Here is a 27,489-nt window from a genome sequence, read left to right on the forward strand (position 1 = left end):
GTCTATAGAAGTCAGAGTCCGAATACATGAAAGGATCATTGCGTCAACACTCCTATATGAAATGAAGTGTGGATGTTCAGTGGGAATAATTAATAAGTAAATTGGGACTAAATAGTTTGCACTGCTTGTGAGAAGCAAGACGGAATCACTTAGTGAGATACGTGGAGGTACAAAAAATAATAAGTGACAAGATCAGTTTAGGTGAAGAGATGGCTGGGTGTTTTGATGTGGTTTGGTCATGTGTGAAGAATAGGAGACGATAGGCTGATGAAGTGAATATAACTTAAGAAGTGTAGGGAGGATGGGGTTGGAGAGGATTCAGAACTTACTTGATAGATAAACAGGAAAATATAACGAGAGAGAAAGGTCTTATTTTGAAGCAGATAATGTTTGGTAAATTTTCTGTACATGGGACTCAGGCTTGACCTAGCATTCAAGGATGACTGTGACAGTGACTATTGTCTTGCTGTTATCTAGGGCCACCCTGTTAGGGAATCAACTGACTGTTGACACTGTACATTATATGTATGTATCTTTGTGAGTGTGTACATATGCATAAATGTGTTATACATAGATCATTGGTCATCTTTTGTGCATCGCTTAAAATCTAAGTATCCGTTCGGCTTTATTGCTCTTCTATTCCAAGCAATAGCAAAGTTCTATCGCTGTTTCAGGCTGTTATTTCACTTAGGTGAGGCCTAAAAGGTAGAGAGAGAGAAGATAAGACTAATAAAAGTTAATAAATACGCAAGAGAGAGAGAGAGAGAGAGAGAGAGAGAGAGAGAGAGAGAGAGAGAGAGAGAGAGAGGTTGGGGATGGAGGACTGAATAACGCTAATAATTTAGTATGAGAGAGAGAGAGAGAGAGAGAGAGAGAGAGAGAGAGAGAGAGAGAGAGAGAGAGAGAGAGGGTAGCATTCAAAACACCCTCCCATGACGTCATGGAAGAGAGTTTTCAGAAAGGATGACGTCATCGAATCGCTTTGTTCAAACAGCACGTCACTGCGGTATCATTACAGCTATTTGTTTCATTGGAACGAAACGCGAATGCAACGTTTTTTCGTTTGGTACAAAAGTTAATATATATATATATATATATATATATATATATATATATATATATATATATATATATATATAGATAGATATATAAATATATATATATATATATATATATATACATATATATATCTATACATATATATACATATATATTTGTATGTATGTATATATATATATATATATATATATATATATATATATATATATATATATATGTATATAAAGAGAGGCAGAGAGAGATCATGCAAATATAAACAAACAGGCAAGAGTGAAGTTAAATGTTCCTTTTTACTTAGCGACTTTTCATTAGGCGGTACTTTAAAATATGGTCGGCATCTGTACAATTCACCCTCGACAATTACCTTTAAGTGGAAATATCTCTCTCTTCCACTCAGAGAGAGAGAGAGAGAGAGAGAGAGAGAGAGAGAGAGAGAGAGAGAGAGAGAGAGAGAGAGGCGCTCTATTATCAGACAACACTGCTGTACCTTTGGCTGACAAGACAATCGATACTTTCTTGCGAAGCTTCTGTTACGCAAAAGAAACGCACATACACACACACATACCACTTATTGGAAGACACACACAAACAGATACAAATCAGCAAAGAAAGCCACATAAACATACGTACAAACTGAAAGAAGAATTCGGGTCAATTTAGCTAACAATGCATCTTTTAATTATATACCTTGAATAGGCTTATGGCTCTATCTTCTGTTTAGATAGTCTTTGAAATGAAAATAACTTTAATATAAATGTTTGGAATTAGCAGGAAAATCATTCCGTAAAACAGGGAATTCATTTAGAACACCAACTTATGCCCCATATACAGAAAAATATATTTGTGGCAGTTATATTGGAGCCCCATTCTGCAAGAGGACCAGTCTTCCAGTATTTCTCTTTTTTAACTTTTATGCTTCTTTCGATTTCATTTATGAGAGAGAGAGAGAGAGAGAGAGAGAGAGAGAGAGAGAGAGAGAGAGAGAGTCCGTTACTGCTCTAGCATAACCTGTATAGGCGCAAAATATATTGAAAAGAATAAATATAGCTTCTGTTGGCGGAATAAAAACGAGTCAGTCCCACGTAAAGCAAGAGAGAGCTCACACCTCCGCCTGATATGTAATTATCTAAGAGCAGAGAATAGACACCTTTCCATTTCTTTGGAGATACGGTATCGAAGTGGCGCAAGGCATAGATTATCAAAGTTCGTCGAGGACATTTCAGTTGGTCTGAGTACGGCGCGGCGTTAGAACAGAGTGGGTTTAGAGAAGAGAGAGGGTGTGTGGACCAAGTATTTGTCATAAAAAAAGTATATGAGAAGTGTGAGAGAAAAAGGCCAAAGATATATGTGGTGTACGTATACACTGATAAATCTTGCCACAGAATTGATCAAGATGCAATGTGTATGATGTTGAGAATGTAGGAGAGGAAAGATTAATTGCTGAGATTGATGAAAAGTTGTTTATGATGGAAGTTACGTTTTTGTTCGAATATTTAAGTGGGAGGTGACCGGTTTAGGGTAAAAGTGGATCTTTAACGCAGGTATGTTATATCTCCATGGCTTTTTAATACCTTTAGGGTGAAGTGATAGAGAGGTCAGAAAAGGGCCATTGGTTGTAGATGCAAAGTTGTGGAATAAGAGAACTGGTCTTGAATAGATTGAGGAAGTCTGCTGTTTGCTGATGATACAGTACTGATTAAGGACAGTGAAATAAGTCTGTAGTTTTTCGTGGAAGAGTTTATAGATATCTGGGAATAAATACATCGGGTGATGGTAAGATGAGAGGAGAGGTAAGTCAATGAACAGGTAGAGCAAGGAAGCATAGTGTCTACAAAAGATTTCAGAGAGAACTGGGGTGTCTATGGCTGCAAAGGTTGGAATATATGAAGTTAATATCAACCCGATTCTCCTTTATTGGCGAGGAGTGTGGTTGTTGAATGTATGCAAAAGAAAAATGATTGAAGCCTTTGTGATAAATATTTTTGGAAGATGTAAGTAATGTAACCAGACTTGAAAGGGTAATAAGAAATATGGAGATATATTAAGGAAATGGTACAAAGGATACCGTAAAGGAAAGGATGAATCACTGAAGTTTGAGGCGGTCTGTACATGTGAAAGGAATAGACGGCAATGAGTTAGTGAAAAGATTCTGTTATTAGGAAGAGCTAGGAAGAGAGAAGGCGGTGAAGACACAGAAAGTGCTATGTAAATAGAGAGGGAGAGGTTTCGGAGAGCAAAGAGCTTGAAATCCAAGAAACGCAAGAGTGCGTGCAAGACAGAATTAAACTGTTCAGCATATGTATTGGCTTTGACTCGCTGCTAATGAACTTTTTGTGTAGGTATGTGAAGTGGCCATGTTGAGGAATTTTTTCTTATAAAAAGGTATTACTCCCGATTCAGCGGTTAAAACATTCCTTTTCTCTGTTGCCAAGAAAAGTCGTCATGTTAAAAAATATATACAAATACATAGTATGAGTGCACCTTTGTATATGGCATAACATCTACATATGAGCCGGTGTATTTATAGGTATATGTACTTGTGCGAGGCATAACTGTTCTACACAAGAGTAAAAAATTTAGAACCCCTGTCCAACTCAGTCATAATTATTAAAAAAAAAATTAGTAAACCATCATTGTTATATAAATGAACAGCATGGGTGTGACGTCATTATCGGTGACTGCGATTCTATGTTTCTATTATGTTTTATTTGCAAACAGGGGCATTCAGTTAATATGAAAAGAGTATTTCGCATTTACTTCCATAGCAAATGTTCAATTAATGAAATCGTTTCATACAAATAGGCTATACGATTTTGGGTCATGAGTTTATAGCCCCAGATGATATTTGCAAAAGATTTTTAGTTCAAATCAATATTTTCACGAATGGGAAAATTACAGAGCATCCTTATTTCGTTTCCCCTTAGCTGAAGTCATTCACTTCCCCATGACTATTCTTTATATCGCCTCTCCTTGAAACTAACCCTCCCACATTATATCCCCGTCATTTCGACCGTCTCACATAAAAATCCCCCTGCTTTAACCATCACTTAACCCCTACGAACAGTCAAAGGAAAGAATTTAGTGTGCTGGGAACTAGAAGAATATCACGTAAGAAGAAATTTAAGGAAATAAAGGAAAGCAGTGAAAGATATATCTAAAAATATCGACATTTTGGAAACTATATATGTAGGTGGTAAACCAGGGACGACAAGTTCGTGAACGGAGCCAGTGAAGGCAAGTGAGCTGATCCTTGAACAACTGCAATATAAAAAATGGACAAAAGAATGGCGGTCACGCTCTTGAGACTCGTGCGATCAATATTAATGAAAAATTAACAAGGTTTTCAAAATACTGTGCCTGTGACGTACCTGTTGACGTTAACATAATATGGGGGGTTTTCGAACGGTAAACAGAATGACGACGATGTGAAACATCTACCATAATTAACTTCTGTCTGTCTACTTAGCCCCAAACACCTTTTCTTCGCTCGCTTCCATCAGGTCCACTATCTTTCATATCCGGTGACCTCTGATCTATGAGCAACCACAACCCGACGCCTTCTCCCCCCGGCCCCCACCCAACACCACGATCACTTTTTGCCTACTGCAATGGGTCTGAAGCTCTCTCGCTCTCTCTCCATTTCTTGTACGTTGACGGCTTGTTTAGGCAAATATTGATCTCAATTGTATGACATCACTCCAGATCAATGGAAACTGGATTAAGTAGAGCAGAGCATAGAGAAAAGATGGACTTCCCTAAACGCTGGAGATTCATGGTAGAAGCGTGTGGAAGGGATTGTTGCTGATGAAACTGGCCTTATGCCAGTAGACACAAAAAGTGTATGCAAATGCAATATAACTGACAAGTGATGAGAAGAAAAAGTCAGCCAAAGATAAGCCTAGCTTTTACTAGACGTGCAGCTGTGCCCTCAAACCCAAGCTTGACTACTAATTAAGCTACAGTTATCTAAAAGATTGATTTCCATACCACTAACAGAGGAATATTATGACGTCTAAGGAGCTGAAAAACCAGCTCAAGATCTTACTGACTGCCAGAACTTGATGAGAGTCAGTTAAGACTACTCTGCTGAAAACCTTCCATCCACGTGGATAGGTTTTCGACATATGGTCGGTGGGTAGATGATTTTCACCTCCCTTGTCAGTTCTTACAAAATCATATATTAATGTTACGAACTGCAAAATGACATCTGTTGAAGAAATTAAAATACATACTGTATATCTAATTTGCTATCCACAGAGCTGAAAGAATTGCACATTACTTTGTACAAGAGAATTTTGTTGTAAAACAAGGTAATGAGATTCCAAAGGATTGAAAGGCATGGTAAAACAAATGATAAACATGCCAAATTAATGGAACATTCAATTGTCTCAAATTTGCTTTGATTTATCTCTGAATTTTATTTGAGTTATTCAAAAAAAAAGTTGTTATATTAAACACGCTTTACCTGGTCAAGGAAATTTTTGTTCCCATTTTTGTTAATTTCTAAAACTTTCGTTGGTCGAATTTTATTCTCTGCGGTGAATTTCCTAACTCTATTTAAATTCTAAAAAAAAAAAAACTAACTGGTTTCGAGATAGGTTTGATTTTCAACGCTACACGCATACTCTCAAAGTATCTCCCGTATACATTTGAATTATTTGAATGACAACCGTTCAAACCAATCTAGTCTTCGTGTAAATAAGAAGTAACAGAACACCAAAGTAAATTGGTATTACGGGTGTAATCTTCAAAAACAAACCTTAGATCTTTTACGACTGTCTGATTATCTAAAATCATTATCACAAACAGTAAGGCCTTGCACTTGGTAAGGAAGTAAGTGGCGACTGTAGGCCCTAGTTATCCCAACTGGGTCATCCCAATAATACCATATCGAGTAGTGGATATCTTGTGCATAACTGAAGCGCCAATAGCGGAAGGACCAATCGGCATAACAACAGAATGAATTCCATCAATAGACCTCTCCATTGATTCTGGGCTAACAGGACATCATACCTCACCTCCTATTCCATTAGTTCTTTCGGCTGTTATTCGAATTCCGATCGTTGTTCAGTATTTTTTCGGTGGGGGAATTACAAAGAATTATTTCTATCGATATCAATAAAATATTTACATTAGGACCTATTAAAGAACGGTGTCTTTATGTGTTGCTATGACCACAGGACCCTGGAGTTACTTACAATTACAACCTGGTCTGTGAACCGATGTTAAGCGGTCTCAGACATTCGTTATGAACAATGTAATTTCAGACGTCATTGCTTCAATATCCATAAGTGTATGTATATATATATGTAAATATACACAGTAGATATATATGTATACATGTATACATTAATGGATATTTTAGCATTTTATATGTATATATATATATATATATATATATAATGTGAATAAGCCAGTCAATATAAATATACATATATATATATATATATATATATATAATATATATATATATATATATATATATATATATATATATATATATATATATATATATATATATATATATATATATATATATATATATATTAACTGGCTTATTCACACAAACACCTGGTTTAGAAGCCTCTGAATGAAATACCAGGTCACATTCTAGAACGCAACGATCACAATTTGAAAATTGCAAACATACGACCGATCAGGCGGCATCAGCTTGTACACATCCTTTCCAAAGACCGACAAGATGAATGGCCGGTACTAAAGCTTACTCTTAAGACAATAGTAGAATTCCAAAGCAAAGAAATCTTTTAATCTGTTGCTGTTAAGCCTTCACATTGAAGGATTGCCGATATCTTCTGCCTGAGCATCTAGCGATCTGAACTGTCACCTATTGTACTAACTGACAAACAAGAAGGGAAGAGAGAAAGATAGATGAAAAGAACAGAAGAATAGGAGAACAACATGAAGAAAAGTAAAAAATATAAAACGTGAAAAGCGGGGAAATCAAGATGATTTTCCACATATGTAATATTAAGATAGAACGGTTTGTTTCAGTTTAACCATAAATTAGCTGAAAAACAGACTCACTGTTAACTATATATAAACAGGTGTATTCTTGGAACTCTTCTGCGACCATTTTTGTCAATATCGAAAATATTCCAATGCTCTGAATTTTCATCTGCTTTCTTCCCTCTGTTTTGCAGGTATGTATGAGCAAGGTATTCCGCTATTCTCAGCTTCTTCTGATAGTAATCAGTCCCGGGGAATTCTTCACTAGATAAGTTCAAGTAAGTTTTTAAAAATTTAAATCAATATGTTCGTTATATGGTTTACAAAAATGTCTCATGAAAAATACTAATAACTCAAGGAATCCATGTAGATCAATTTGGCAAGTTACGGTTGACCCAAGGAATCAATGAAATTCCACATAAAAACCATTGGTTCAATAAATCCACTTTGTTCACTTTTTTATGTTATTGATATCATGAGATCTCCAATGATTCAGTCTCACAATCTAAACTTCTTTTATAAATGAAGGCAGGAACGTGGAGAGCCAAGACAAAGGCTGATGGTGGTGTAAGGGACTTAGATCTGCCATCGGAATGGCCTCTCCAGGAAGGAATTCCCATCTTCTCATAAATCACAATATTAATTTTTTAGTATCCAATGCACTATAGATATATTTTCATTTTATGTTATCTTGCCGTTAAGTAAATTTTCATGTGGCAAGTTTTCCAGGAAATTTGCATCCTAAAGAATACTTGTAAAATGAATGAAATATAGACCTTCTGTTCCCTATTGAAACCGTCGTGTAATTTTTCCACCAATAAGTTTATTTGTTGCTGATAATTGCTCGCTTTGGTTTACTCTGGATTAAAGCACCTTGACTACAGCAGGTATATATATATGAATCTTTTACAGGTAAGATAAAGCCTCCGAGAATCACAGGTAAGAGGTTAAAAGAATATGATGGACGAGTTTTGTAAAGAAACCGGGTAACTTAACTTTACTCTGAGACGTTGCAAGCAATCCATCCCTTATTACTTAGAGACGTTCCCAAGGGTATAAGCTTAAGGAAAAACTTTGAGTCATTTTTGTTGCTAGGTATATATTAAGTTAATGTCAGGAATAGGATAAAGGCCATTTTGTGAACTTTATCTAGCAACCCAAATTTCAAATACAAAATCTTCTCTTCATATGACGTACCGTCAAACAGAAGTCTTCACTTTCTCCCTAGTTCTTGTTTCATTTCTTCGTGACATAATTGACCCTCCTTCCACATCAAGAAATCGCCCTCTATCAAGTACATTGGATTAGATTTTCATCGTAAATCATATTTCACCTGCCTTTCCAGTATCAATATTGAGTTATAAATTATGAAAGGTCACCTCCCACCTCAGTCATTTTACAACAAGTTTCTTCCTAACATCTAACTGATCCCCAAAATCCCTTCTTCTTCTTCTTCCACAGGACAGCGACCAGAGACGTTGACACTTCACGATCTCGATGAAGGTGAAGGGGAAGTTCTTTACGATCATAATTAATCATATCCTTTCTCCTCCGTCCAATCCTCCTGTCCTTTACACTCGCACTCCTTGAGTTTGAAGAAAATGGGAGTCATTGTTGCCAGCTGCTGCAGCTTCAGAGAAAATGGGATGCTGCTCACAGAAAGTACATAAAAAGTGATTGGCGATGAGAGCATTTAGACAAATGATGCATTAACTAAAAATAAAAAAAAAGATATAGGATTCAATCAAAAGAGATAGCAAAGAAGTCAAGAAAATGTGATGCAAGTTAGACAAACAATAAACCAAATAAGATAAATGCTAAAAAGTACAAAGAAAACGGGATATTGGTTGCACACTTTATGGACGACCTTCATACTTAGTAGATATAAAATCCGTAATGGCTGTCATTTTTCTTTACAATCTAAATCTGCTTTGTAGTTTTAAATTGTGCGGCCTCGTGAATATCCCTGCCCTTGAATATGCATTGCAGCTGGCCACAACCACTGGGTTCTCATTGGAACTTGTAGGATCTTTAGGATCGAGTATCCTTGTGAGACAATCAGATGCTTCGTCGAATCTAGCAAAGAACAGCCTCAGATTTTCTCAGACGCTTCTTACTAAAGTTCAGAATGCTTTCGTCATTTGCTTCGGATAGAAACACTCTGAATACAGGGAATTTTGAGAATCTTATTCTTTTTATCTATCGTACCGAGCAGCTTATACTTCACAGATGTTCTGATATCCATAGTTTTGTAGCTTGAGAAAGCTGAACAGGTCTTTATTTTGACATATTGAGATTCAGGAAATGTTTTCATCTTAACTTTGTGTGTGGAGCGCAAGAATGGTAAGATGGTTAAGTGATAATTCTTTTAAAGCCTACTAAACTGCGTAGGTTGGCTCCTATTTAGATAGATATGGATCGGTCGAACTTATGAAATATTCAGTAACATTCAGCTATCGTTAATGAACGCAAAAATGACAATAACGTCCTGAACATCTCAATTTCTATAATGACGTCAGGTTTATTTCTCACTGTAATGTTACATTGTGTTCTTTTTTAAGTAATCATACTTCTTAATTTTTCCACTGAAGAACTATACTACCAGTATAATGGGACATCTCTTATATTGTTTATGTTACGCTTTCATCTGCTACTATGACAAATGATATTCCTATCTTACCAACGGCCAAATAACGGTACTTCAGTCCATACATTCTGATAGAACAATATATATTTAATCTTTTGCTTCTGTTTATCTATAATGCGTAACTTGCACTCCATCCTTCGTTCTTCATTCAGTAGAGAAAAGAATATGTTTTTTCCTATACGACAAAAGCCTTTGGGACCCTGATACCATTTTTCTTGAAGCTCACCTGTAACCAACGCCACCGGTTAGAGTAGCTGGCATCCATTTACACTGTCATCAACTCCAGCAGCTGATTACTCATCTCCAGTTTTCTCATGAACATAAATGAATGTCAGTGGATGACTTGAACTGCTGTTGTGGGGACAGTTTCACAGAAGACGGGATGAAGTGGTCTCTTTACCAGACACACTTCATTCCGTTCATCTTCCGGCCTTCAAAATGCATTTTAATCCATTGGCTGCATCCGAATTTGTCATTCATAGTTACTTTAGCTTCATAGCAGCAGTTTGGGTAAAATGCAATGTTTTCCTCTCATGAAGATAACAGTAAATTAAGCGATTTCATTGAAACGTTTTGGAATATTTCTAATTTTGTTATACTAACTGTAGAGTAATCTCAGTTTTTGTATGAAAAAAAAAGCGATAATGAAAGTGCCGATTAAAAAGATTATGCTTCTTCAAAGAACGTAAGTCAGTTGGAATTACATGATAATCCAATAATGATAACATGTACCTCGCCAAATCTAAATAAATTCTAATATTATCAGAAGGAAATCAATAGAATCTTAATCCATTTTAGTTCAAGTTTTTGTTTCATCCACTTTCCATTCCTTAATTTTATCTGAATAAATATGTTTTATAAATTATCACAGGTTATCGACAATATTATAAAGGAAGCATGATAATACACTCTTATGATCACGAATATTTAAATGAAATGTTTAAACAGCTTGAGTTTTTATGCGTTGCCATTTTAAACTCAATTTTCATAAAATTCGATTCCTAGAGATTAAACTTTGCAAATTTCCTTTTTTTTATTTGAATATGAATAAAATCTAAAATACCTAAGAGCCAAACGTAATAAATGAATGAAATAAACTTTTAGTTCTAGGGCAATTAATGATCATGCATCAGTTTCATAATAATTTAAGTGGTTATATTTTCTGATATCTTAAAAGTTCTAGGTGATGCACGTATCCATTAAAACCTGTAATTCCTGCTACACTCAGCATACAGGATTCCCTCCTTGACTTCTTTTGACTTGAAACGTGTCAAGTTATATAAAAACTTCTTTCAAGCGGTTCGTCATAATAATGACGCGTTGTCGTACAAATATTTCTGAAGTAAGTACATGGAACCCGCCAAAAAATTGTATGCTATGTGTAGCAGATTCTAGTGTATAAAGTGATGTATACCGGATATTTACCGTAGTATTACACTGCGCATTTCTTAGCCAACACAGTAGATAAGCACACGTGATGGTGTATTGTGATTTTCTGTGCCTCTCTTTGTTGTATAGGTTGTAGTTATATCACTTACGTTCAGTGTACATAAAATTCACAACCAGAAAAGATCTCGTATCCGGGCACTTACACGTCGACAGTGTTTGTATTCACATGTACATACATACATACATAGGCTACATAAATACACACATGCATACATACATACATACGAGGATAGATTTGCATACGTTCTTATGCATTTACAAATGAATATACATTAACATAGTCGTCAAATTTACACTATTACTGCACAAAGGCAATTACACATATACACGCAACCGTACGTACTTACATGTGTGTACATATATACATACATTTATATATATATACATATATATATATATATATATATATATATATATATATATATATATATATATATATATATATATATATATAAACCCTTCTTACAAACTTGCATTGCATTATGCATCTGAACTAGTATCATAAGTACCTTAAAATACGTTTGAACTCATGTACATATACATATAGCTCTGTTCATAACCTTTAACCAAACTGTTATCATATTAAGTATTATAATATGTGCATATATCAAATGAAAATACTTTAAATACAACCTATATTTTCCTGTGTACTGTACATAATATTATGCTGTAGAGTTTTCTCCAAAAATTTAAGGAAAGAAATCACTCAATTCTACTCTTTTGTCTGATTGGTGTATAACAAACCTCGTGATTTGGATGAGGCCTTTCCCTAACTGCTTTTTATTTGATTTTCACTGAGTTTACAAAAAAGATACAAATTATTATATGAAAAAGCTTTCAAAGTTACATAGAAGAATTATGAAGTTATAAGACGGAGACAATAGCAAGAATAATTTTTCTTGTCTTCGTTATTGACAAACAGCTACCAGGTCTTGGTATTTTCTTCGTGCGTTTGTAGCCTCAGTTCTGGGACGTCGCTCTTTCTTAAGGGTTATTTATGGCTCACTTTCCTTTCCCTTTTGTTGCCTAAGCTGTATATGGACATTTGACCAATCTTACAGAGCAAAATAGCAGGTGGCCTTTTTCATCCTAAGTATAGTTGAATGCTAAATGTCCCACACATTTTTTTCATTTCGGTACCATAAGTTTTCAGCTACATAATATCTATAGTTAATTTTGTAGTTTAACTAAACTTTGATCTAATTTGTATATTTATTTAGTGTAATTCAACTTTTTGCGTCTGAGTTCTATGGCAAAAAATCAGCCATTTTGATACATTCCACACTGACCCCCTTTAATCAATATGATAGTAGTATATAAAGATGAACACATATTTGCTGCAAAATAAATAAAATTTTAAGGAAGGACAACGGACGAATTGAATAGTTTCTGAAAGGAAATACTTAAAAAGTAGTTTCCAGGAGGCATAGAGGGTTGTGTGTTCGCATGCTGTTGGGAGTTACAGATAGCTGAAAGACTTCACATTCAATTATTTACGGAGAAGAAATTCTTTTCCTTTCCGCTCGGTCACAAGTCTTCAATTAAGTGCTTCCCGCCGTCAAGCCCACCTCCAACTCCCTACCCCAACGCTTCTCTGTCTGTCTCCTTCTAAAAACAGCAGCTTTCAGATACAGAATCTCATCCTTCTCTCTTTCCCCTTGGTTTTGCAATAATAACTTCTTCAGCCGGACTTCTTAGATGATCTGACCACACGCCCTCTCTCGGTTAAAGTGGGTTAGAGAGTTTTTACACTACCTGCGGAATATGTGGATTAACTCATCTCTCTCTCTCTCTTTATATATATACAAACATATAAACGTGTATATATATATATATATATATATATATATATATATATATATATATATATATATATATATATATATATACATATATATGTGTGTGTGAATATATATATGTGTATATATATATATATATATATATATATATATATATATATATATATATATATATATATATATATATATATATATATGTGTGTGTGTATGAGAGAGAGAGAGAGAGAGAGAGAGAGAGAGAGAGAGAGAGAGAGAGAGAGAGAGAGAGTGATAATATGGCTGAGCATGGAGCAAACAAGAATCACCGCATTCCTTCATGGGGAGAGAGAGAAGAACAACAGAGAGGGAGAGAGAGAGAGAGAGAGAGAGAGAGAGAGAGAGAGAGAGAGAGAGAGAGAGAGTTTGTCATAAAAAAAACAAGCGTATTCCGCATGGCCCGACAGAGGGACCGAAAACTGCTGCATTATGATTTCGTGACTCTGGCTTGACCTTTGACCCGTTCTTTCTCTCCCTCTCTCTCTCTCTCTCTCTCTGCTTACCTAGCTATTTGCTCTCTGATTTCGTATAATTTCTTTCTGTATCAAGTCTCATAAGGAGACGATTATAGCTAACATACTACTCTCCCTTCCCGCCCTCCATCCTCTCTCTCTCTCTCTCTCTCTCTCTCTCTCTCTCTCTCTCTCTCTCTCTCTCTCTTTCACACTGCGTCAAGACTTCGGGAGTTACTGATTCCATTATAAAAGATGGAAGGAAGCGTTGCTCGTTTGTTTGATTGTTACTCTCACTGCTGAGTGTTTCAGTGGGGTGGAAAACTGAATGCTTTTATCTACAGGAATTAAAAGAAAATAGAAAAACTGAGCAAAGGAATTCTAGTGGGAAACGATCTGGAGGAAAGCATGACATCGCTTTTCTATAAGAAAAGATTATGGAAACAAAAATGAAAAAGGAAGGGGAGGGAGAGTTTTAAAGTGTGGTAGAGAGGAATAAACAGGCATACAGACACACACATGTATAAATATATATATATATATATATATATATATATATATATATATATATATATATATATATATATATATATATATATATATATATATATGTATATATATATATATATATATATATATATATATATATATATATATATATATATATATATATATATATATATATAAACGGAGTGAATATGTGTGACTGTGTTTGGCTGCTCATATCAATACCACATGAGCTTACATAATACGTAAAGATCTATCTATATAACTGTATTTAAGGTATTTATATAAAAAGGCACTGCAACCTTTCTCACGGCTCTAAATTGTGCTACCAGGACATTAGGACGTGACAGTGGAGGATATCTTACCCGATAAATGTGAGCTCTTATTTCCGAAACCAAATTTATTCCGTCGAAAGGTGAGAGGTGAGACCCAACAACGACATCTCTTGTGTTCTGAGCCAGAGACTGTTTTCTTCATGCCGCAAAGAGCCGACGGAACTGGTTATCTAGATTTACTTCAAGCTGAGTGCTTGCCCTCTGTCAATAGAATATAGAATAGAACATAGAATTTAGGCCAAAGACCAAGCGCTGGAACCTATAAGGTCATTCAGTTCTGAAACGGAAATTGACAGTAAAAAGGTTTGAAAGTTGCACTATGATCCAATTGTTAGGAGAGGATGGAAAGTAAGATGGAAAGACGAGAATGTGAACGGAGGTACAGTGAAAGGAATGAAAGGGGTTGCGGCTAGGGGTCGAAGGGACGCTGCAAAGAACCTTAAGCAATGCCTACAGTGCACCGCATGAGTGTGAAAGGTGAGGAGCAGTTTTCTTTAGTGTATGTCATGTAAATCTCCCATCACGCTCATTAAATAATAAGGCAAGCGCAATTATATCCGCTGCTGCATCATCAACAGAAACAACAACGAGTTGAATAATCGTAATAATGATAATGATAAACAAACTCACTGAAATCAGTAAGAAAACTTTTTTTTTTTGTCGCGGAGATAGAGAAAGATGAGGCACTCTTATAATATAGTAGATCCTTTATAAACGCCAGGTTTTTTTGTGAGATAAGATCTAGAATTGCAAGATTTACTAATCAAATTTGGCCATCGTAAGAAAATTGATATTAACGAAGTTTTGTTTTTCATTGATGGCAATATCTTCTGTTTGAAAACAGACGATTACAGTGATTCCGGGAATACAGAAAGAATCAGGTATTTCCAACTTTTAAAAGCGAATGGCATGAACCTGACTGACTCTATAAACGTTCTTCCTCTGTACGTTAACGAATTTATTTTCTCCACAAGTCATATAAAGCAAAGAAAAACAATTACGAATTAGATTCCCGAATTCTTCAGCTTCATCAAATTTTACTCTTCCTTACAGCGCGCTGACCTTACTCTTTTACTTAACATCCATTGACTGGATATTTTACCATGAAAGAAAAACTAAAACATAAAGAAAGGCAATGGAAAAATCGAACAAAAGACTGAAAATGGAAAAAGCTGCGGGCAGATGGCGATAATTGCACCACCCATCTTCACCCAGCCTAGTGGACACGATCCGCTCCCATGCGGTGATGGGAGATCTGCCGAGGGCATGCAATGGATGGGGCCACACCACTACTTTCCCCTCACGGAACAACGGAGAGACGAAAGATGAGAAAAGGGACAAAAGGTGGAAATCGTCTGGTACAAGATTTTTTTTATCGTTATCACCAATGGTGGTGGGTCGATCATCTTCTAGATTGTATTGCGTATATATTTTTCCCAACGATTTTAGTTTTCTGTAATCATCAAACGTACCATATTGCAGCCTTCTAGCCTCAGTAGTTTTTATGTTATTTAAGGTTAAAGTAAGCCATGACCGTCCGTCTGGCACCCCTATAAGTGCCAACAACACAGGCCACCACCAGGCTGTGGCTAAAATTTTCATGGGCCTCGGCTGAGAGTTTCATGGACCGTGGCTGAGAGTTTCATACAGCATTATGTGCTGTGCAGAAAACTCGATTGCGCCGAAGAAACTTCGGCCCATTTTTAACTTTTTTTTTTTTTACTTTGACCTCTGAAAGGGATAGGGCGATATCCTAAAGGCTGTTTTTCAATTTTTTAGACTAATATCTGGTTTAATTTTATACTTAATTACGAACTGAACTGATATGACTTAATATGTTTTATCATTCATTAATTCTATCTTCTTATTCATCTACCCGTAACAATCCTAAAGATACTGATTTGACAAAGCTTTAAATCACAATTTAAAGAGAGTATTACGTCTGGAATGAATCTTTTTCGTATTAAATTATCTTCCCAAAATTCTAAATTATAATCTATGGAAGATGAATGAAAAAAACAATTTGGAGGCACTCGAGCTACAATAGCTTTTTTATTTTTTTTATTCAGGACAAAGCATTTCGTCCCTGTACTTACCGACACGCAAGTCTGGTAAATTCTTTCACACCTATCGCTGCCATAATCTGTCTGCGTTTTGTCGCATATATGGAAGACTGTTGCTGATATGTGATCTTATAGTACACTGATTATTCTGTACTGTATAGCTGGGTGGTTGAGAACTACGAAATGAGTAGCATGAGTTGCAAAATAACTCGATGATTAAATGTGATCTGAAAAGGTAGAAGCAAAAAAAAAAAAATTGTAAAGAATGTGCAGATGTTTCTTCGGCGCAGTCGAGTTTTCTCTACAGCTTATAATCAAGGCCACCGAATATAGATCTATCTTTCGGTGGTCTCGGTATAATACTGTATGAGCCGCGGCCCATGAAACTTTAACCACGGCCCGGTGGTAGCCTGCCTATAACGTTGCCAGACGCACGATTATGGTTAACTTTAACCTTAAGTAAAATAAAAACTACTGAGATTGGAAGCAATTTGGTATGTTTGATGACTGGAGGGTGGATGATCAACATACCAATTTGCAGCCCTCTAGCCTCGGTAGCTTTTAAGATCTGAGGGCAGACAGAAAAAGTGCGGACGGACAGACAAAGCAATCTCAATAGTTTTCTTTTACAGAAAGCTAAAAACGATCACGACGTTAACCAGGCAGGAAGATGAAAGGGAATATCTTCAACTAAACGCATGATAAATAAAAAGAAAACTATCGTCAAATGATTAGCCCTTTCGCGGGTCACAGAAGTCAAGATATGTAGAATGAGCTCCGTTTATCTCCTCTTCGTGAGTGTGATGTCCTTGAACACCCTGAAGATAAGTATCAAGTTAGGCTATTAGAATAGGAGCACCACCACAGCTATTGATTAACGTTTATACGGTAGAAGGTCTCTCTCTCTCTCTCTCTCTCTCTCTCTCTCTTGTTTTCCAGTTACGTAAAGGAGTGAGTTTATAACCATAGACCGATTAAGGTGAATAAATCTTGACCATCCTTAACTCAGACATGCAAGTGTAAAAAAAGAAAGGAAGCAGAAATAGGAAAGGGTTGAGATCGAAGCTACAGAACCGCCCTTGGAAAAATGGATGGTCATAGAAGAGAAACAAAGGAAAAGAGAATTTAAAAGCTGATCAGCAGAGGATATACCATGCATATGCTATTCTTGCATACGTATAGCTTACCACATTTTATATAGTTACATCTACGCATACTGCCGCGCTTGCTTGCAAGAGCATGAATTTTTGTCCCCTGAGCGCACACCCACTACTTAATGCGACGTGCGTGTCTTTCCTGTTTATCTGCCGTAACTTACCTGGTTCCTGCGTTGAGTTACGTGACTAGAAAATACGTTATTTTTCTTGTTTATTTAGTTACCTGTAGTATTTCCAGCACAATTATTCGCATGAATTATCGAGAAATGAAATCACCCGCCTTTGATGAAATGGCCATCAGGGATTTATCGTCTGCAAAATGCGACGATGAAAAACGCGAGGGCCTTTTAATGGCTTCAGTCGATTCTTTTCCTGATGGCGTTCGCGTGATTCCGCCAAAACAATAAATCCACGCGGCATGACGACCTTCCGCACAAAACTATTTACTTATCCTTAAATGCAATGTCTTCTGTGACACGGCTGACGCTGAACGCAGATACTGAGCACAAATTACACGCAGTCAAACGAATAAATACCTCATTTGCAACGAAACGGCAGACGAACAATCGCCGAGCAATCGCTGGAATTCTTACATTAGTGAATGATTCATGAAGCCGTCAGAAAGTTTACGATTAAGTGATTACTGACACGGAAACTAAATACCTAAGTCGAAGTTCAGCATTTTCTTTTGTCTATGCGTCGTTTCAGTAATGTTACTGCACCGGTTGGAAGGTCAGCGATCATATTTTTGCCTCATACCTGAGAGACTGAGACGGAGAAAATCAAATCATGTCGGCGACTGTAAGAGTATAAGGAACACCGTGTACTGTATAGTCAACAAGCGTAGATCGATTTGTCAGTAGCCTCTCTCTCTTTCTCTTTCCCATTCAGCATCATCTGCAGTGCTTTCTACATTTACTTAAAATCAGTTTCCCTTTTTCCCAAGTTACTGTCCAATTTCTTTGGCTTTATTTTGCTTTGATTTCACCTTATTTGAGAACAAATTCCTGGAGCGAATTCTGAGTCTGGTGTTGTCACTCAGTGGTCTCGTTGATTTTATAATAATAATAATAATAATAATAATAATAATAATAATAATAATAATAATCTATTTAGATTTCCTTCAGTCATGACAGTGATTTCAACTTACTAAAATAAACAAACATTTTACCTGGATAAGAAAACGAACGCTCACCCACCAGCTATGCTGTCATAAAGAATTCATGGACATTTGCACTTGCCTTCTTGCAGGTTTTTATAAGCCTGGGCAAACTAGTAATAGCTAGAATATACTTACCACTAGAGTTTATCGAAGAGCAATTTACGTTTGACTGACTCATTCTCTGTTTTATTCCCCTCGGAATGTTGCACGATACTGAACATAGTCTCAAGGTTCGTCTGTCCTATAAAGTCTTTTTATGCTTTATGGTCTGCTTTCCCTGACGCCTGCGTTCTTCTTCCTTCGTTGAAGTGGCTTTCCGGAGCTTCCTTCTAGAGTGATCTTCATGCTCCTTCCCACTTCATTTTGGCCTTCTGGTTAAGCCCTTGGTTAAATAATGGCGTGAACTTTCGCGATCTCTCGGTCTGCCCTTTAAGAAGCTGTTTTGCTTTAAGGAATTTGTATCATGTGTCCGTTCAGACGTGTCGTAGGTTTACCTCTGCAGCATAAAGTGACAAATATTTTCTTTCTGTTGAAAGATAAGATTTATGATTGCTTGCTCTGTAATGTCATGAATTCTTTGGATTTTACTGCATTCGTCGTCTGGGGTTAACAGGATTCAAGAAACTAAGAAGATAGGAGAAATTCCAGTTTCCCAGACTTTGGTGAGAGGAATTCCAGTTTTCCAGACTTTGGTGACTATTTTACTCTGAAAACAGGATGCTTCTAATCTACGATTACCAAAGAATAACTTTGAATAAATAATATCAATTAATAGACAGTAAAACGTTAATTTCGTCATAATTTAATCCCGAAACACCAATGAATTCTCGATTAGTTTGTCAGACTAGTGTTAACATTTATCAGTTTTCTTAAGGGAGAAAACTGTTTTCCACTTTTACTCTATTTAAACACTGACTCATTCTTGCTGCAATACGCCAGAACTATGACATTACTTCAAGCATGAGTCATATTTGATATTGGTGTATCCAGATCGTAAAATGGCAATATAGCAGAGGACTGCTCCGGCAATGTAAATGTCTAGACAGCAAGTTATTTACCGTCCGTACTATCAGACCAAGGTATCCGTATTCTGCACACTTGTATAGAAGCCATTGGTTGGACGAAGGAAGATCTAAGGTATAGTTACAAGTAGAAAAAATTCGCGGACACGAGCATAGCCTTTGCTAGAGTATGATTTCATTTATTAACGTAAATGTCGCATAACAAAACGGTGCTTCCTCTATTTTTTACATAAGATTTGACAACGAATTGCGACAATTAGCAGAATACCCGTATTAATTAAAATGTAATGCGTATATTTGACATAAAGCTAAACTTACATAGATTTGGGCAACGACTTTTTGAGATGCTATATTTGTTGTTCTTTAACTTGAATTATTCATACTCATTTTTTTTTTTTTACATTTAAACCCACTTTTCTGAAGCTTCTGAATACCAGGACGAATGTCATGGAATGTAGACGGTCTTACTTCATATAGTGACCTAAGCATGAGGTGATTATGTCACCTGAAAATAAAACTCTCTCTCTCTACCTGTTTGCGTACCCTAATAGACATTCTTATACTTTCAGTGTGCTACTCTCACTCTCTCTCTTTACTAAATAAACGAAATATTTTGCCATGATAAGCACACTAAAACGAATATATACAGCTTCAAACAATTCATGGAGGTTTGCAATTGCCAACCTCCTCCACGCTTATACAAGCCAGATCAAACTAGTTTTACTTATTATGACCTTTACACTAGCATTTATCGAGGAACGATTTATAATTGATTGATTTACTCATAGATTTATTGTTCTTGGTTAGAGTGGTTATTGCGCAAGAGACTTATTTTTAGCTCTATATATATATATATATATATATATATATATATATATATATATATATATATATATATATATATATATATATATATACTGTATCTATATATATGTATATGTATGCATGTATATGATATATATACATATATATACACACACATATATATATATATATATATTATATTTGTGTGTGTGCATGTGTGAGACTGCATATCTGCTCTGTTTAGGCCCCATGCAGTTTTCCTTTCTCCTTTAAAACTTTTTTCTTAGAAAATGATAATAAAAATCTAACTGAACCCTGTAACATGTGGGATTTTGTTAAGACGCAAAGTACAATAAAAATCGTCCCATTTTGCCATATTGATGCTCCTTGAAGGTTAGTAACTCTGGAGGTCGTTGTTAATATAATTCTATTTCTCTTCCTTTATCGCGATTCTGAGAGATTGTCCTGAAATTTCAATGTATGGGAAAACTCAGATATAATGTCAATTAAATTGGTCTATTTCTTATTTAATTATCTTCCCTTCAGGAATTTTCTAATTCGAGAATATATTTGCTTCTGTAAAAACAAAAATTTCGTCTCTTAAAATTCGCCCAATATTATGATTTTGCTCTGGTAGTGTCAACGTGACTTTTTCTTTTTTAATTGTCTTCCCTTCAGGAAGTTTCTAATTCGAAATTATATTTGCATTTGTAAAAAGGAATTCTCCTCTCTTAAAATTCGGCCATTATTATGATTTTACTCTTGTAGAGTCAGTGTCTGAATATACTGCACAACTTCCATAAAAATAAACAAGATGATCTTGCATAGCATCGGCCCTGGCAGGAATCGTACTCGCAAATATAATTAAAAACTCTTCTTGATGACTGAGTTTCCTAAAAGAAATCATAGACACAAGTAGCAAATCGATTTGCAGCACATCCCTTCGTTGAACGGACGCCCGGCCATGATCTCCCGACGACTCACACTGTCTCTTATCACCCCACACGCAGATCGGAGTGGCTCCCCGCTTGTTGGCGAGAGTAAGAACGGAGAGGCAGGGACCACGGCGGCCACGACTCCCTCTGGAGGAGGGCTCACCAACAACGAACCCACCGAGGCCATAACGGGGGCGCCGGTCATATTCTTCATGGGTGAGCCGTGACGACACATCTGTCAGTTTGTTTCCCATTTAGGAAATGTATCAAATTATTCTCCACTTTTTTGTCATTTTCCACTTTAGCCTGTGACCCTGCATGTACACTTTGTTGTTCGCAGGTCTCTGTCTGTCTCCTCTCCATCTCCTCTATATATATATATATATATATATATATATATATATATATATATATATATATATATATATATATATATATATATATATATATATAGATACATACATATACTGTATATATATATAGAGAGAGAGATAGATAGATAAACAGATAAATATTACAGAGATATAGATACAGATATATACAATTTATATCATATATATATTCACATACATACATACATAAATATATACTTATATTACATACACAAACACACGCCCACACACCCATATGTATATGTGTATATATATACATACTAGAATATATATGTATATTATACAGATATATGCATATTTACATAGATATGCATATATATATATATATATATATATATATATAATATATATATATATATATATATATATATATATATATATATATATATATATATATATATATATATATAAAACTAAAGTAGGGTGTTACAAACCCAAGCAACCATTACCCGTATTAAAACGTAATAAAATCTCATTTTTGAGACAATTCACAACATTCATCGGTATTCATAATTATGAATTCCAGGTGGACCGGGGAGTGGCAAAATGACGCATGCGCAGAACCTTGCAGACATTCACGAGGGCTACAGACATATAAACCTAACAGTTGTCATCAGCGAATATATCAAGGAAAATGGTATGTAACAACAGAGGGAGTTTTTGTGGTTCCTTTTGTTTATTATTGCTAAGCGGAAGGTCTTTTAGTATTAACGATGTTTTCTTATGATGTTTTTCCTCAAAATTCCAAGTTGCTAAACGCAGTGTCTGCTGTTAGAACGTTTCTTTGTCCATTAAGTCATCTATAGTTTGCTTTATTATTAATTTCCTATCTTGATATGTATATATTTATATATATGTGTGTATGTATACATACATATATATATGTATATATAGTGTACATATATATATATATATATATATATATATATATATATTTACATATGCGTGTGTTTGTGTATTTTTCATTAATATTGTAACCTTTCTCATTAACTAGATTACATGTATTATATTATACTCGTCATTAATTGCTATAGTGTTCGATATGAAAAAAGCAAATGTCTACCACTTCAATGATCTATTATTATTTGCTACCGTAGGTCTTGAAGTTTCTTGAGGATGACAGAAGTTGCAACGAAAGAGCAAAGAAATTTCGGTATTTTGACAAATGTATATTGTTGCATCAATATGGACAACATCAGACAAACATTAAGATATGAATGCACACGTCCTCATGCATACATAGGAAAGACTGTTAAATTCGTTATAATTTGTTAAGCCCTAGGAGTATACTCCATGCATTAAGGAACTGAAGACGTGTATCCTTCCTGTGAATAAAAAATAAGATATTTTACATAAGGTTTTGTATACAAAAAAGGAATTAAAGGCAACATTTTTTAACATCGGCAGTTCATGCAGTGAAATACGATGTACCAAAAATTTTGATATCTCAGCGCCATGATAACGAATGAAATGATTTAAAAGCGACCTAAAACGATTGCAACATTTCCTTGTCATTATTAGCAACTGAAGAGTAGGCTATTGAAACCTGGACGAAATTTAACCATTGTCATATTTACATGTCGAATCCCTAGATGCTGAACTAATGTTTATTTCTTCCAAAATAGTGAGAAATAAATCGTAATTTGCATCTTCAATTATGTATAACAAAAGTTTGCAAAATCTAAAAATCAGCCTTATGATTAACTTCCACAAATCTCACGACCTTTCTCGCTGCTTTGCAGTTTTATATTTTCAGCATTGTCTTTTTGGGAAGCTTATAATTATTTAGGATGCACTTCCATTTATCAACTGCGTTGGCACATTTAGTTTCAATGTATGCCGAGTGAGCTGGAATACAGTCCCTCATTTGTAAGTACAACAGAAGAAAAATAAGTTTTGTTTAGGGATGTTAAACCAAAAATGGTTTACCCAATTCCATATTATTTCGTACGGAAAATCTATACCGTAAATATTTAATGTATAAGTACTTGGTATACCTGCAGACCATCTATTATCTAGTGTGAAGATTCTTCAGACTGATTAAAGATGGCCACTCAGCATTTGGAGATGAAGATTTCCAATTTTATTGTAAATTTATTGTATCCTTGGAATATATTTCGTCCCTTATTTTACCAGCAGTTTCAAATCTCATATACCATTGCATCGGCACTAGCCACGTTCGTCCTTTACTATGTCCACAGTTGCAAAGTCTTCTGCTAAAGTGGTGTCCAAAGGCGGAAAGTCTTTTCCTTTTCGTAAAGTGCTGAAAGAGACAGAGGATGAAAGATTCATTCAAGAAGGTACCTTTTTCTGTCCAAATTTAACTCTTCTTTGCATCATATAATTTTCTCTGAACATATGATCATTTCTGAGCTTTCCTGGGATGGCGGAAACCCCTCAATCTGCTGATTTGTCAGACGAAAGCTACTAAAAGCCTTCAGAAGAGGGTTTGGAATCAGAGCTTAGGGATTCCATAGAGGTTCAAGGACCCTCGATCCTGCTCTTCTGCCTCAACGATTCTCGTTTGTCTTTCTCATAGACGTTTTAAATTCCAATGTGAAAAACGCTTTTGTTTCTCTCTTCCTAGTGTAAAATTAAACTAAGAATTTCTGTATAAACACTTAAGAAGCTGAAACACTTTCACAGAGGCTCTGACCACTGAAACATTACGACTGTTTTGTGCTTATCCATTTAAAGAACTACATCTACGAATTTTTATAATTTGTGAATATAATTTGTGACTCTATGTGCAACAAGACGTTCACTCAACTTTTTTTTTTATAGAATTCAATGAAACAGTCTTCAGAGTAGTTTATTTTTTCCCCATACTTGTGAGTTACAGAAGATAAAAGGCCGTAGAGAATTCCATCATGAAAACTACTCCTTGAAAGAAAAACCATGACCTTCGTCATTTTTTGTCATCGTATTAAAATGCCTTTTTTTTTTTACAAGGGCTAAAGAATCATCAGCCCTTCCAGAAAACCTGAACTCATGTCAATTTTCTCCATCGTCACATCGCACCGTTATCTATCTTCAAGACAGAAAATCTGAACGTTCTTTCTTATTTCAAGTTTATTATTTCAATTATTTTTCCCTTTGCTTCCAGCTTTAGAAAAAAAAACGGACATATGAGACATGTTCTTTTTCAGGACGTTTCTATTCTTGTTTGTTCACTGCGATTGTCTAATTGCTTCTGGCTTCAATACACCTGGAAAAGCAACCTGGTTTTAGTTTTTATCTTTATGTTATACAAGACTGTGAAAGGTCACTTGCCTGCACCGTTTCCATATCGAATGCATTTTCAATCTCGATGCCACTGTAGATGTATTGTTATCGTAATCTTACATTTCTGTAACATAAAAGAAAATATATATGTGAATTCTGGTTTCTAAGTCAACAATCATTCCATTGCAACCTCAGCATTATTTAGATTAACATTAAAAGAGAAAGCTTTATTCCTAGCTTGAGTCTGATCACAGATTATGAAGATACTGAAAAGATGAGGACTAAATTGTGGCAACAAAATGCAAGCTTTCTAAAAGGCTTCCCAGCCTTTATGACAATATAATTATCCTTTTAGTTAAGTGAAAAACTTTTATCTAGGATCCTTTTTAATCAACCGTAAAAACCTATGTAAATGCACACTGTGCGCGTATGTGTGTGCAGTACGGTATCGCTAATGCCTGAGTCACACATTGGTGAGTCAAGGACGCGCTTGTTGTAATAAAATTTGCTAATTACGACGCCATTACGACGTGATTATGACCAAATCGCCAACAATCACCATGAATTGTTACCGTGTCGCCAAGTTTGGCGCTGTGCATCAAGTGATGGCGTAAGTTTTTAAATTCTAAAACATACATAGTCCGATCGCGTCACCTGTCATTAGTTGTCATGTCACTGGGCACTGGACAACACTGACGCAATGGAGTCGCCATTTGTCATAATTAGATTGCGCATATCGTAACTCACAATTGCAACATGCACCAACATCCGCCATCACTTGGTGCATGTCGCCAAACTTGGTGACGCTGTAACGATTCATGGCGATTGTTGGCGATTTGGTCGTAATTACAGCGTAATGACGTCGTAATTCGGCAGTTGCGCATTCCGCGTCCTTGAATCGCAAATGTGTGACCGAGCTGCTGACAATTTTTTTCTTTGCGGCCCAGGCCCGTGAACGATGGCGATGATCGCCAAAACCAGCCATTACGACGTGCGCGTCCTTGAATTGCCAATGTGTGACTCCGGCATAAGGCTAATCCATTGGTGGTTTCGGTCGAAAAGTATTATAATTTTCTTTCCCGTCGTTAGTAGACTTTTTATAACACAAAAATATCAAGCAGCACTAAGACTAACTTCAGTTATCTTTTAGGGAACAAGGTAGGTAATGCTTCCACGATATGAAAATATAGCAGGAACTCCGTGCATCATAAATGGGTGAAATTATTTATTATGAAAGAAAAGAAAACTAGTTTATCGTTGGATAATTGAGCACAATGGGATATATTTGCTTTGGCTGCACGTTTTCTAATCTGTTTCACAGGGCAAAATATCATTTAGAGAGAAAAACACTATAGGAATAGCATTATGTGCAATATTTACTAAGCATTCGTTGGCTAAAAATTTACTCTGAAGAAATTCTTACACTATAGGTAATTACTATGACAATCCTTTTAACTATGTTTTCAGTTCTAATACATGTCTATTTAATTATCATCAATGGCTGCTTAAGACCATGTGTAGTAGAAAGAATAAGATCTAAATGCTTAATTCTAAACTGCGAGACCTCTGAACCACATCCATGTTATAAAAATACCATAATAAATTTTGGTTTTTACTTCTATACACACTTTTATAAGAATTTCAAGCAATTTTTCTCACATGAAGGGCGTGTCAATTTTAAACAAGACTTTAGGCACCTTCTCACTTCACACTGACCACTGAATCAAGAATTAACCATCGTGGAAGAATTTACACAGCTATTTAACGCTTCATGTATGCACACAAAAGCCTAGCTGACATCCCATCAACCCCTTCCATGTAATGTACTACATATCCCTGGATCACACGCGCTCAGCTGCTTCCTGAATGCGCTTCTGACACTCTCACATTCCACCTTTGTCTTCTTTGTTTAATTTTCCTGAAACGTTTGATCATGTAAACTTTGCATTAACTCCTTTTCCCACGTACATTGCAAAATTACTTGAATCGACTCCAAATCATATGATATCCATGGAGACCGTTAGAGCCAAGGCACCTCATCGTTTGGGTCTTTCTTTGAATAAAAGGATGATGGCTCATCTTTCAGGAATTCGCTTAGCCCTTCGAGCATAATAATGCATACCTTCATTAGCCCGTTCCATTTTATCTACTTATACTTTACAGCTTTTTCTTTTGTCCTTCATTTCTTCTCCACATCCAGGCGACTTTTCAACCCCCTAATTCTTGCATCACCCCTTCAGTCTGCATTCATTGTCACAGTTCCTTAAAAGAACAATTCTATTGTGCATTTGTTTATAATGAAGAATATATTACATCAATAAAACTGACTTTTATAATTAGCTCTTCGAATGCATTTTCCCATCAGACACTCTTATAGAAATGATTCCTCATTTTTCATCGCTGTATCGTCCCTCACTGTCATGTTAAATCCAAGTTTTGTTTCTTGTGATCTGTTTAAGTCTTTCTCTTCTACCTTGT

At 35.7% G+C, this 27,489-nt stretch overlaps 2 protein-coding genes across 4 annotated transcripts in view; one reads left to right on the top strand and one right to left on the bottom strand.

The window, feature by feature from the left end:
- LOC136826288 (uncharacterized) overlaps positions 1 to 27,489 on the bottom strand; it is a 181,465-nt gene that overhangs the window by 78,467 nt on the left and 75,509 nt on the right. The gene's annotated exons all lie outside the window — the stretch shown is intronic.
- The window catches only part of LOC136826290 (adenylate kinase isoenzyme 5), a 102,578-nt gene that overhangs the window by 52,129 nt on the left and 22,960 nt on the right, over positions 1 to 27,489 (top strand). For both annotated transcript variants that reach the window (XM_067083509.1, XM_067083510.1), the window contains exons 2-3: positions 21,470 to 21,610; positions 22,313 to 22,423. In XM_067083509.1, coding sequence (XP_066939610.1) covers positions 21,470 to 21,610; positions 22,313 to 22,423 — 252 coding nt within the window. The remainder of the gene's footprint in view (positions 1 to 21,469; positions 21,611 to 22,312; positions 22,424 to 27,489) is intronic.

The sequence above is a fragment of the Macrobrachium rosenbergii genome, chromosome 40 (assembly GCF_040412425.1).
Source record: "Macrobrachium rosenbergii isolate ZJJX-2024 chromosome 40, ASM4041242v1, whole genome shotgun sequence".
Taxonomy (NCBI): Eukaryota; Metazoa; Arthropoda; class Malacostraca; order Decapoda; family Palaemonidae; genus Macrobrachium; species Macrobrachium rosenbergii.